Here is a 13,957-nt window from a genome sequence, read left to right as displayed (position 1 = left end):
GTAATAAGCATTTGTGAGTTGAAGGATATATATTTTTAAAAATTTATTTGATTATTTACTTCAAAAGCAGAATTACACAAACACATGTGAGAGATTTAATAATTGATCCATCATTTGATTGATTGATTTGGAATCCTCTGGTTCGCTCCCCAAATGTCTGCAACAGCTAGGGCTGGGCCAGGACAAAGCCAGGAGCCTGGATCTCTGAGTCTCCCACATGGTGTCAGGGGACCAAGTACTTGAGCCATATTCAGCTGCCTTCCCAGGTGCATTGGCAGAGAGCTGGATCAGAACTGGAACAGCCAGGATTTTAACTGGTACTCATATGGGATGCCCGGTCAGGGCGCCGGATTCTGTCCCGGTTGCCCCTCTTCCAGGCCAGCTCTCTGCTGTGGCCAGGGAGTGCAGTGGAGGATGGCCCAAGTGCGTGGGCCCTGCACCCCATGGGAGACCAGGAGAAGCACATGGCTCCTGCCATCGGATCAGCGCGGTGCGCCGGCCGCAGCGGCCATTGAAGGATGAACCAACGGTAAAGGAAGACCTTTCTCTCTGTCTCTCTCTCACTGTCCACTCTGCCTGTTAAAAAAAAAAAAAACAAAACAAACTGGAACAGCCAGGATTTTAACTGGTGCTCATATGGGATGCTGGCATCTCAAGTGGCAGCTCATCCCATTGCCCTGCAACACTGACCCCTCAAAAAGATGTTTTTAAAAAAATTGTTCAACATGGGAATTTAGAAAAGTCTTTTGTATGTTTCTTCCTAAAAGTAGCCTTTACTCATCGAAATTACTTATAAAGAGGCATCAAGTTAATAAAGACTGTTGTAATCCTAAATCTTTGTGTAGTTTTGAACAGGTCTCCCTTCTTTGGTATTTTGTTTCCCATGGCATATTGGAAATATTACTTGTATGTCATTTGGTAGAGGTGCACCTTTCATAAGGCAGTGCTATAGGTCTTCCTATAGGGAGATTCTATTGCTTTGATCTCAAAGAACCGAGTTCCCATCCATCTGTCCTGTTAACTGATAGTTAATTGCCTCCTGTGTTCTAGGCAGCTTGCTAGGCACTAGAAATCTAAGGGGGATGTATTTGATATGGGGCCCTAGTTCTAAGTGAGTTTACAGGATGGTCTAGGAACAAAGAAATGACTACCGGAGTACTTGCAGACTGACATACTGTGGCAAGTGTCCAATGCCATGAGGGTTTACCAAGGATCTCTAGTTTGTACTGAGGTTGGAGAGGGCAAGTCAGATTTCTTTCTATAAGTGTGGATAGTAAATTATGGTTCATTTCCTCACAACATTTGTAAGTTCTCCTAGTGTAAGGCGTGGTTTGTTTTATTAGTTGTCATTAAAGTTCAGAACAAAGCCTACATTTCGGCTGGCCTTTAACTGTGTCTATGGGTTCATCTCCTTGTGTGATATTAGAGCAGGGGAGGGTGATGCTGGCCTTGGTAGTGGGCAGGAAACTGTCACTTCCTGTGAATGTCATGTTGGACACCTGCCCAGCCCTTGCTGGTTGCGCAGCTACCAGAATGCTCCTCCAAGGAATAAAGCTTCAGGTACTAATGGCTATTTTAAATACTCAAGTCTGCATATACAGCAGGAGACTTCTGTTGTTATGGTTCTTAAATGAGAGAAGAAATAGTAATGAATGTTATTTAAGATTTATTTATTTGAAAGGCTGAGTGATAGAAATATTCTATCCACTGATTAACTCCCCAAATGGCCACAATGGTGGGTTTGGATCAGGCTGCAGCCAGGATCTTGGAACCTCAACCAGATTTGCACATGGGTGGCAGGGGCCCAGGTTTTTGGGTCATTATCTGCTGCCTTCCCAGGCACATTATCTGTGAGCTGGATGAGAAGCCAAGCAGGTAGGACTCGAACCAGCATTCCAATATGGGATGCTGGTGTTGCAAGCAGCAGCTTAACCCACTGCACCACAACACTGGCCCCTATCATCACACATTAAACCCATTCATAACTTTACTATGAGGAGTAACACTGTTACCATCTGATGATTTTCCCCACTCTTTCTTTGTGACTATATAGAGATTATATCATATGGAAACCATCTGAGCTAACTCTGTATTGTAATTTCATACTTTGAGAAATTCTTCTGTAGTATTGGTAATGGTTTTATAGGATCCAGTTATGTGAACAAACTTTCATTATGGACCTTTGATTTTTTTTTTTGTCTTTGTTTCATGATTAATACAATGATTGTAAGTATTGTCAGATTGTTTAAATGATTAGTCAGATGTTTTATTACTTGAGTAAGTGTACATGTGAATGAATGGAGAGGTGATTCATAGAAAAGCTCATCAGCAAGCCATGTGGGGAAAGGGCATTGTGGTCACAGTTAGATGAAGTCTTCTAGAAAATTTCCTCTGAAAATGAGTCTGTGGCTGAGAGTCTGGGTCTGGCTGCCCTCAGACTTTCTAGAGCCCTTTCCAGGTGGAAGTCGGTGAGCAAGGCCTTGAGTTAGCAGTGGGAACACGCTTGACCCAGTGTAGTTGTTTGAAGAGGCTGTGACAGGGCCCAGGTCTGGGCTTCTCAGTGGCAGGCATCTGTCAGGAGGCTAGGCTGGTCTTCATTTTTTGTGCTCCTAGCTCACAGAGGCTACACAAACTCTTGTGCTGCAGTGTAGGTAGGAGCAAGATACTTGTTCAGGCTGAAATGAGCACTTTTAGCTCATGAGGAAGCAAAAGCACGGAGGGTAGAAACCTGACTGTGTATAGGCCAGACATATCGCGTAAGACAAGATACAGGCCAGGCACAGAGCTGCACTTCAGGTATTTCCCTTTGCTCTGGGGATTCCCTTTCTTTCCTGTTTCCCGTATCTTCCCCTTTCTTGGTCTCTGAATTTGCAGCCCTATCCTTTGGTGTTTTTCTGTGAAATGATGTTTGGGAAGTAAATTTTCATTTTGACATATCTAAAAATGTCTTTACCCCCTGCTTTTGGTTGGCTAGTTATTGAACTTTGGGCTGAAAATTATTTTTCACCAGAAATTTCGATTACTGCCTTATTGTGTGGTGTGTGTTTTTTTTTTTTTTTTTTTTTTGGTCAGGCAGAGTTAGAGACAGAAAGGTCTTCCTTTTATTTCCGTTGGTTCACCCCCCAAATGGCCGCTACGGCCGGCGTGCTGCACCAATCCGAAGCCAGGAGCCAGGTGCTTCCTCCTGGTCTCCCATGCAGGTGCAGGGCCCAAGGACTTGGGCCATCCTCCACTGCCTTCCTGGGCCACAGCAGAAAGCTGGACTGGAGGAGGAGCAATCAGGACAGTATCCGGCGCCCCAACCTGGACTAGAACCCGGGGTACTGGTGACGCAGGTTGGGGATTAGCCAAGTGAGCTATGGTGCCGGCTGCCTTATTATGTTTTAGCTACCTCAATTGTCAATGAGAAATCAATCTTTCTGATTCCTGCGTACTTGTTTAACATTTGTTCTTTTCTTTTTTTTCTGGAAGCTTATAGAATCTTCTTTGTCTCCAGAGTTCTAAAATTTCATGATGTGTTTTGGTGGGATCTCTTGTCTGCAACTGGAAATTTTCCCCAATTGTTGGGTTCTCATTGGACATTTCAATTTTATAAAGTTTTCTTGAATTATTTGTGTTTCCTCACTGTCTGATTTCTGTATTTTCTTGTTCTATAATTTATGTTGTTTGGATGTTTGATCCCCTGGACTAGTCCTCTTTTTTTTTTTTTTTTTTTTTAACATTTGTTTTTATCTGAAAGGCAGAGTTAGAGAACCACACACACACACACACACACACACACGGGCTGGTGGACTCAATCTGTTGCACTCCAATGCCGGCCCTGGACCAGTCCTCTCGATTTTCTTATATTTTCTGTTCAAATTGACATATAATATTTGCACACATTTATGGGATACAGTATGGTAATTGATAATTAAATGCATGTATACAATGTATAATGATCAAATTAGGGTAATTAGCATTTCCGTCTTATGTATTGAGAACCTTTGGACTGTTGCAGTGTTTTTTTTTTTTTTTTTTTTTTTTTGACAGGCAGAGTGGACAGTGAGAGAGAGAGAGAGAGAGAAAGGTCTTCCTTTTTGCCGTTGGTTCACCCTCCAGTGGCCGCCGCTGCTGGTGCGCTGTGGCCGGCGCACCATGCTGATCCGAAGCCAGGAGCCAGTGCTTCTCCTGGTCTCCCATGCGGGTGCAGGGCCCAAGGACTCGGGCCATCCTCCACTGCACTCCCTGGCCACAGCAGAGAGCTGGCCTGGAAGAGGAGCAACTGGGACAGAATCCGGCGCCCCGACTGGGACTAGAACCCGGTGTGCTGGCGCCACAAGGTGGAGGATTAGCCTATTGAGCTGCAGCGCCGGCCATTTTTTTTTTTTTTTTTTTTAAATTTTTTTTTGACAGGTAGTTATAGTCAGTGAGAGAGAGAGACAGAGAGAAAGGTCTTCCTTCCATTGGTTCATTCCCAAATGGCTGCTACGGCCAATGCTGTGCTGATCTGAAGCCAGGAGCCAGAGGCTTCCTCCTGGTCTCCCATACAGATGTAGGGGCCCAAGAACTTGGGCCATCCTCCACTGCTTTCCTGGGCCACAGCAGAGAGCTGGACTGAAAGAGGAGCAGCCAGGACTAGAACCCAGCGCCCATATGGGATGCCAGTGCTGCAGATGGAGGATTAATCAAGTGAGCCACGGCGCAAGCTGGGATGTGGGTGTCTTAACAACTTGGCTAAAGGCCCATTGCCTGTTGAGGTTTTTTTTTTTTTTTTTTTTTTTTACCATTTTTAATTTTCAGAATTTTGTATTTTTAGTGTAGCATCTTATTTATGTGGTTGTTACAGGATATAATGTCTTCTAATCTCCAAGGATATTTGTTTTCATTTTTTAACTTTTTATCTGAATAATTTATCTTTTCCCAGTTGTTTCACATTGTTTTTGATTTGCCTTTCATGTTTTAGAGGCTTTATTCAGGTGCCTTGTCCTGTGCTGCTGGCCCTTGAAGAGCAGGGGGAAATGGTATCTTGGAAAGTAGGTAGCTCTACTGACTACCAACTTCAGTGTTAAGATTCATCTGGTTTGGGGCCAGCGCTGTGGCTTAGCGGGTAAAGCCACCACCTGCAGAGCTGGCATCCCATATGGGCTGAGTCATAGCTGCTCCGTTTCCAATCCAGCTTTCTGCTATGGCCTGGGAAAGCAGTAGAGGTTGGCCCAAGTGTTTGGGCCTCTGCACCCCTATGGGAGATGAGGAAGAAGCTCCTGGCTTTGGATTGGCCCAGCTCCAGCCATTGTGGCCTTTAGGGAGTGAATCAGTGGATGGAAACCTCTCTCCCCCCTCTACCCCTCCCCCCTCCCCCCTCCGCCTTTCAAATAAATAACCTATAAAAAATATTTGCCCATTTTGATGTAAATGCTTTAAATTTGCACCTTTTAAAAAATTTATTTAAAAGAGTTAGAGATTTTCCATCTGCTGGTTCGCTCCCCAAATGGCAACAAGGACTGGGTTGGTCTGAAGCCAGGAGCTTCTTTCAGGTCTCCCATGGGGGAGCAGTGGCCCAAGGTTTGGGCCTTCCTCCGCTGTTTTCCTGGGAACATTAGCAGGGAGCTGGATAAGAAGCAGAGCAGTTGAGACTCAAACCCATATGAGCTGTGTGCACTGCAGACAGTGGCTTAACCTGTTATGCCATGGTGCCGGCCCCTGAATTTGAAACTTTGTCTATTTAATTTGGGCTTGGTAAGATAATATGAGAGAAAACTATTTAAGTATAGTCACTCTAGAGTCCTTAGTTAGAATTTATTTTTTTTCTATTCAGAGTGGGTTTTTTGGTATTAATATATTCATGCACATTTTAGTCTTAAAGTATTTCTACGAGAATGCTATGTTTTAACTTGTCTAGTTATTAACATAATGATAAATATTTACATATTATATTTGGTGAGTGTTTCACATATAGAGTCTTACAGCAGCTCATGAGGTTAGTTGTATTTTGTAAATGAGGAAACTAGGCTTTGAGAAGTTAAGAAACTTGGTCTGGAGTACTTCCTTGGTAATAAGGTTAAGGAGTCTCAGGGTTGAGTTCTGGCCCTCTTACTTTTAGTTAGTTCCTGTGTTTATCTAGTTAGCTGTAAAGTGAAGATGGTTTTCTTCTTTTCTATCTAATATCTAGGTAATATCTAAAAGCTAATTATGCTATTTTTTAAATCCAGAAATGAATACCGAAGCGGAACAACAGCTTCTTCATCATGCCAGAAATGGCAACACTGAAGAAGTAAGACAACTATTGCAAACCATGGAGAGGAATGCAGCAATTGCTGACATTAATTGCAAAGGTGAGCTTTAAAAATATATATGTATATAACATTTTTAAATGATGGTTTTTTTTTTCTTAAAGATTAATTATTTATATGAAAGGCAGAGTTACAGAGGAGAGGGAGTGACAGAGATCTTCCATTCACCGATTTCCTCCCCAAATAGCTACAAGAAGCCAGGAACCGGAAACTCTATTCAATCTTCCATGTGGGTGGCGGGGACCCGAGGACTTGGCCATCTTCCACTGCTTTCCCCAGCACATTATCAGGGAGCTGGGTTGGAAGCAGAGCAGCTGTCCTTTAACCTGCACTCCTATGAGATTCCAGCATCACAGGCAGTGGCTTAACCTGCCGCATCACAATGCCAACCCCTATATAATTTTTTTTTTTTGAGAGGCAGGCATACATAAGCATACACACACAGGTGGGGATGGAGGGAGAGAGAGGGAAAAAGCACAAGTGAGGGAGCAAGCTTCCATCTGCTGGTTCACTTCCCAAATGCCTGCAATGGCTAGGGTTGTGCTAGGCTGTGCCAGGAGCAAGGAACTGAATCCAAGTCTGTCATGTGGGTACAGAAACCCAATTACTTGAGCCATCACTGTAGCCTCCCAGGGTCTGCGTTAGCAGAAAGCTGGAGTTAGGAGCAGGGCCGGGTATTTTACGCATGTACTCTGACATGGATTGTGGGCATCTTAACTACTATATTAAATACCTGCCCCCCAAATGTAAGCTTTTGTTGATTTTTAGCTTTCTCTAAAGATGTGTACTGCTGCATCACATATTTAGCACTAATATTCCTGACCTTGTGTGTGATAAATCTCTGTCTCTTAGGAAGAATCTCCAAGACTGTAAAATGTATGTTCCAGTCCCCTCTAAGAGAAATTGCAATCCATATGGATCCTAAACCTTATCGGCTGAGTTGATATGGTGTATATCTATGATACATGTATTTTTTCTTCTCAAAGATATTGTAATTGAGCCAGCAGGTGTGAGTGTTTACTGTGTGCCCAGCACATAAGATAGCTTAGAGACAGTGATGCAGACAGACAAGATCCATGCCGTTATTGAGATAAGTTCATTAGATTAATAAATCACATGAGTCTATTCCATAGATCAGGTGCCAGGATATGGAAGTACAGGTGCCATGGGATCACGTAAATGAGGTGTCTAAATGGAACTTGAAGGTATAGCTTCTTGGAGGAAAGGATTCAAAGTTGATACCTTAAGTTTATAGGAGTTAACCAGGCGAAGATGGAGAAGTGGGTGCAAGGAGAAGCAGCGGCATGTGCCGAGGCCTGATGTGGAGACAGCATGGATGGCAAAGGCTCACAGGCTGGAGGTGGTGGAAGGATCAGGCCAGGTGGATAAATAGCAGCCATATCATATTACACTTTGTGTAGCAGGTTTGCAAATATGTGCGTTTTGTACTCTTGTACTCAAAGTCAGAGAAAAACGATTTATTCCTTAAATCCCCTTCTCATTTTGGGAGGCATGGGGGAGATAGGGACTAAATATTGGTCTTTGGGTACCTCGGTCTTAGTAGCCCTTTTGATAATTGGTCATGCTCCTGCCATCTCCCCTAAATTAACATTCAGGTTTGAAGTGAGCTTTATGGTGTGCTCAGTGCAGGCAAAGGTGACCTCTAGTCTGTGAAGAAGCCTTCATTTGGTCATTGATCCTTGGTTTCTTCGCATTTCAAAAGCATTTGCAGCTAAGGCAAAACTAAGGTTCAAAGTTGACCCTGGTTTCTCTCTTGGTTTGTCCTGTGATACAGGTGTTTTTCCTTGGCTATCTCAAAAGACTCACCTTAGCTCTTTTTGGCTTGATGTCACCCTGACCCTCTGTGACACAGGTGCCTTTGGCCTAGACTTGCAAGCTCCATTTGGCCACACTCCTGTTGCTGCTTGGGAGGGTAGTGTGCGCGAACTCAGTGACACATGGGAGCCTGGAACAGCTCCAGTTAGCCAAGTTATCCTTCCCTCTGACTGCACTGTGGACTTGATTGTGAGGGATCCACTTTGCAGGTGGGCTCTAGGGTGGGAGGCTGGCTAGGGGATTTTTTCCTAGTATCCCAGATATATCTTGCCTGTTCTCGGTGTCCTTTCAATTTATCTCACTTTCTGGGCTTAAGATTAGGAGCCATATGCTGATCTTCTGTCTTTTGCTCTTCCACAATCCCTCTACTCCAGGAATTGCAGGCTTAAGGTAGGCATCTTTTGTCACCTTTTCTTCCTATCCTAGAGCAGCAAACCAGCAAACCTCATGACTTCCCCCTCAGTGGGGAAGGAGTATTATATAGCAGTAGGGGAAAAAACTGCGATCTAAGTTGTCTGGAAACAAGTAAAGTCTGAGTTTGTTAAAAGGATTTAAAAGTCTCTCCCCATGCTTCCGTAGACACAGGCTCTTAATGTTGACCTCGGGTCTATTTTGAATGCCAAAAATATTTGATAATCCTCCATGACTCTTTTCTGTCTACATGCTCCCCACCCAGTTGCCTCAAGCTAATTAGTGCAAAGTCATCTACTTGTAAATGTAAAAGTGAGAAGCATGTTAATGCATTTTCTTTCTTTTTTCTTTTTTTAATTTTTATTTATTTATTTATTTTTTTGACAGGCAGAGTGGACAGTGAGAAAGAGAGAGACAGAGAGAAAGGTCTTCCTTTACCGTTGGTTCATCCTTCAATGGCCGCTGCGGCCGGCGCACCGCGCTGATCCGAAGCCAGGAGCCAGGTGCTTCTCCTGGTCTCCCATGCGGGTGCAGGGCCCAAGCACTTGGGCCATCCTCCACTGCACTCCCGGGCCATAGCAGAGAGCTGGCCTGGAAGAGGGACAACCGGGATAGAATCCAGCGCCCCGACCGGGACTAGAACCTGGTGTGCCGGCACTGCAAGGCGGAGGATTAGCCTATTGAGCCATGGTGCCGGCCTATGTTAATGCATTTTCAAAATTTCACCTCATAACTTGTCAGATTTTGTCTTATGGGTGATTTGAAGGGTTTATGCAGAGGAAAGACATCATCTGGTGTCTGACCGAAGGGAAAAGTGAGGGGTGGACAAGACTGGATGTGAGCACTGTTTCCATGTAGGGGTTCCTTCCTGTTATTTCTGGGTTTTCTCTTTTTTTTTTCTTTCAAAATCCTGAAACTATGGCAAGTACTGTTAAGTGTTCTTGCAACAGTTGCTGTGTTCTAAGTATGGGCTTAGTGTCCTATCTTGCTCACGTGAGTCATTCTTGCAAATAGAATAAATATGTATGCAAAACATACTTTGAGTGATGTTCCAAGAAATAATGAGTTTCAGCAGAGTAAGTGTTTATGTTGGTAGTCTCAGTAGCTCATTCTATGGAATGTTGTCACTTTACTGGGAAGTCCAAAGTTATTCAGATATTACTCAGTAATGTCTGTTAGTGTTTTCCGGTATTTGTTTTCTTTTATTTTCTTTTTATAGATTTATCTATTTGAAAGGCAGCGTGACAGGGAGAGACAGAAATCTTTGATTCACTGGTTCATTCCCCCAAATGGCCACAACAGCCAGGCCTGTGCCAGGCTGAAGCCAGGAGCGAGGAACTTCATCCATGTATTCCGTACAGATGGCAGGGGCCCTAGTACTTGGGACCATCATCTGCTGCTTTCCCAGGTTCATTAGCAGGGAACTGCATCAGAAGTAGAGCAGCCAGGACTTGAACCAGCACTCTAGTATGGGTTGCTGGCATCACAAGCCATGGCTTAACCTGCTGTGCTACAACTGTGGTGGGGTGGGGGTTGCAGTGAGAGGGCTTCAGTGTTTTAATATTCTAATTTAGGGCACTGTTCTTTTTATAACTTAACGTTTCTTATTCATTGGACACAATTTACTTATTAGAGAGTGAATGACACAGACAGCAAGCTCTCATTAGCTGGTTCTCTCCCACAAAAGCCTGTACTGGCTGGGATGAAGCTGCAAGCCAGGAACACAGTAGTCCAGGTCTCCCTGTGGGTTGCCGAGACTCAGTCACTTGAACCATCACTGCTGCCTTCTGGTGTCTGCATCTCCTTGTTGGTGTGGCGAGCACGGAGCTGGAGTCCGGAGCCAGAGTCACGGAACACAGTTTTTAAAAAAGATACCTGGGCTGGGGCCGGCGCCATGGCTCACTTGGTTAATCCTCCGCCTGCGGCGCCGGCATCCCATATGGGCGCCGGGTTCTAGTCCCGGTTGCTCCTCTTCCAGTCCAGCTCTCTGCTGTGGCCCAGGAAGGCAGAGGAGGATGGCCCAGGTGCTTGGGCCCCTGCACCCGCTTGGGAGACCAGGAGGAAGTGCCTGGCTCCTGGTTTCGGATCGGCGTAGTTCTGGCTGTAGCAGCACTTGGAGGTGAACCAACAGAAGGAAGACCTTTATCTCTGTCTCGCTCTCGCTGTCTGTAACTCTACCTGTCAAATAAAAAAAATAAATTTGTCGTGCTACAGGCTCTCCCCAGAGGGATCCCTGAGAGTGTTGTCATTTGGGAGGGGGGTGCTCGGGGTGGCCCCACTACCAAGGGGGCTGGCTCCGTGAGGGCAGTATTGTGGGTAGGTTAAAAAAAAAATACCGGGGGCCAGTGCTGTGGTGCAGCGGGTTAATGCCCTGGCCTTAAGCGCCAGCATTGGCATCCCATATAGGCGCCAGTTCAAGACCCCGTTGCTCCACTTCCGATCCAGGTCTCTGCTATGGCCTGGGAAAGCAGTGGAAGATGGCCCAGGTCCTTGGGCCCCTGCAACCATGTGGGAGACTTGGAGGAGGCTCCTGGCTTCGGATTGGCGCAGCTTCGGCCGTTGCGGTCAGCTGGGGAATGAACCATCGGATGGAAGAAGACCTTTCTCTCTCTCTCTGCCTCTCCTGTCTCTGTATAACTCTGACTTTCAAATAAATAAATAAATCTTTTATTTTATTTATTTTTATATTTTTTTTATTTAGTGAATATAAATTTCCAAAGTACAGCTTATGGATTACAAAGGCTTCCCCCCACAACTTCCCCCTTTTCACTTTATTTTTTTTTTTAAAAAGATACCTGAAAGGATAAAGTAGAGTAAAAGGTGTTTGAAGTACTATAAAAGTAATTTAGGATTTTGAGAATTTTAATTTCTTGATCCAGATTTCCATTTGGAAACATGAAATGTTATAAACCAGTTCAGAAGTTGGTATAAGTTAGACTATTATGAGTTAGATGGTTTTGCAAGCAATGGGAGTGGGGAAAAGTAGATGTAATTAGTATTTGGTGCTAGAATCAATTGAACTCACTTGGAGTGGGGCTCAAAAGGAGAAAGTGGCAAAGGTGATGCTATGTGGTATGAGAAATAGGGTGTGGGGCCGGCACTGTGGTGCAGTGGGTTAATGCCCTGGCCTGAAGCGCCAGCATCCCATATGGGCGCCGGTTTGAGACCCAGCTGCTCCACTTCCGATCCAGCTCTCTGCTATGGCCTGGGAAAGCAGTAGAAGATGGCCCAGGTCCTTGGACCCCTGCATCCATGTGGGAGACCCAGAGGAGGCTCCTGGCTTCGGATTGGGCAGCTCCGGCCATTGCAGCCAGTTGAAGAGTGAACCATCGGATGGAAGATCTCTTCCCCTCCCACCCCTGCTTCTCTGCCTCTCCTCTCTGTGTAACTCTGACTTTCAAATAAATAAGTAAATCTTCAAAAAGAAAAAAAAAAATAGGGTGAATAGCAGGACAATGAGTAATGAACACATATAACACACATGGAGGTGTGGGTAGTTTTTGCGTGTGTGTGTTTGTGTGGAATGTGCAGGATGAGTTCAGCTCCATACCTTGTGAGCGTGTGGTACCCTGTGTCATCCAAATAGAGGTATTTTGGAGACAGTTTTTAAAGTCATTGGCATGCAAACAAAGCAATGGGAGAGGACCTGCAAAGAGCAGTTTTGTGGTTACTGATAATGAAGCAGTCAGAAAATGGAGCTTCCAGATGATACCTGGGAGGAAGTGCCAGTGACAGGAGAGAGCAAGACTGTGGCAGCCAGGGAGAGCTGTGGATTATGCTGGGCAGTGATAGAGTGAGGCGGCAGCACTGTCTGGCTGAGGTGTGGCATTGTAGCTTGATGGTGCTTAAGTCAGCAGGGTTCCATGTTGCTCTTCTCCATAAGTTAGCAACCTAGATGTGGTTAAGAAGAGCTGAGCTATTGTGTTATCGGGCTTTGGTGATTTTTTTTAGGCTGCTCTGATAAAAGTGGAGTAAGAACATTGGGGATGTTGATAAAGATAGGTTGATGTGAGGCATGAAGAAATGTGCCCTGGATTAACTGAAGGCAGTGAAGATGGGAAGCATTTACATGTGTGGTGAGTGATTAAGGAGCTGAGGGGCTGATCAAGTTAGAGAACAGGTCAGGCTATGGCTACCTGAAAAGCTGGAATGTTGGGGGTCTGGTGCATCTATCTTCCTGATGGCGCTCTTGCTCTGATATTGAACACGGACACAGTTGGTGAAAAAGCAGGGAGGCTGAGAAACTGAGAGACCAGGTTATTGAATAAGTAGTCACTCTCCCTGGATATAGCAAGATTTGCTATAGGGAGAGTCTGTGTTGCCCAAAGTTATTTGACGAGGGATGAGTCATTGGGAGGCTGGCAGATGGCAGCGGAGCAGGCATTGGAAGGAGCTATGGCTCAAAGGAGGGGTTAGGATGTGAGTGATGTCATTGATCAAGGACAGCAGCAGGTTTTGTCATAGAGATTCACATACCTCTGCTCAGATAGGTACAGTGGGGATGTGACAATAGGGCCTCCAACTGAGGAACAAGGAGGGACCATTATCTTAAGATTCATTTTATTTATTTATTTATTTATTTTTTCATTTGAAAAGCAGAGTTACACAGAGAGAGGGAGAGACAGAGAGGTCTTCCATCCACTGGTTCACTCTCCAAATGGCTGCAACAGCTAGGGCTGGGCCAGGTCAAAGCCAGTAACTTCATTTTGGTGTCCCAAATGGATCGCAGTGATCCAAAACTTGGGCCATCTGTAGCTGCTTTTCCCAGGGCATTAGCAGGGAGGTAGATGGGAGGTGGAACACCAGGACATGAACCGGTGCCCATATGGGATGCCAGAGTCACAGGCAGTAGCTTTACCTGCCATGCCACAACGCTGGTCCCCAAGAGGGACCATTATCAAAAGAATTAGGTTTCATTAAAGAACAGAAGACAAAAGATATGTTCAGTGAAACAGACAGAGGCTCTTACTATGTAATTAGAGGTTCCAGACAGCAGTCACTTAAGGGGAAGCAGATGTAGGAGTTTGGGTAGATGACACATGCAGGAACTGTGGCAGCCACAGTCACTTGTGGTGAGGACAGGGGGTGGTAAGAGGCCTGTTGTGGGTATGTACAAACTGGTAGCTGGGATTTTTGTTGGTTTGGAATCTGAAATCCAGGAGCTGAACGTGACAGGTGGGGCAGATAAGGTACTACTGTCCACTTGAGCCACTAAGCCAAGAGCCTCTCCCTCACAGTGCCTGGGACAGCATGCTCCTGGGCTGTGATGGACCTGCAGGGTGTGGGCTTTGGGAATTGGAGTAGGCTGTATTCTCTCCAACCTGATTTGTTTCTTGGCAAGCTTTTGGAGCTGTCTTGGCTCTAGAGCTATGATGCCCTCTTTTTTTTTTTTTTTTTTAATTGAATTATATGCTGTAGGTTAGTTTTTGTAGCACTCA

At 45.1% G+C, this 13,957-nt stretch overlaps 1 protein-coding gene across 2 annotated transcripts in view; it reads left to right on the top strand.

Annotated features, from left to right (window-relative positions):
- Positions 1-13,957, top strand: part of OSBPL1A (oxysterol binding protein like 1A) — a 229,282-nt gene that overhangs the window by 7,801 nt on the left and 207,524 nt on the right. Inside the window, exon 2 of one of the 2 annotated variants that reach the window (XM_062201480.1) lies at positions 6,192-6,314. In XM_062201480.1, coding sequence (XP_062057464.1) covers positions 6,194-6,314 — 121 coding nt within the window. In that variant the 5' untranslated portion in view covers positions 6,192-6,193. Of the gene's footprint in view, positions 1-6,191; positions 6,315-13,957 lie in introns of those variants that run through there. The other variant, XM_062201482.1, reaches the window with a different exon arrangement.

This window comes from Lepus europaeus, chromosome 9, assembly GCF_033115175.1.
Source record: "Lepus europaeus isolate LE1 chromosome 9, mLepTim1.pri, whole genome shotgun sequence".
Lineage (NCBI taxonomy): Eukaryota > Metazoa > Chordata > Mammalia > Lagomorpha > Leporidae > Lepus > Lepus europaeus.
Note: the sequence above shows the minus strand (reverse complement) of the source record. Positions and strands in the feature narration are given on the sequence as shown.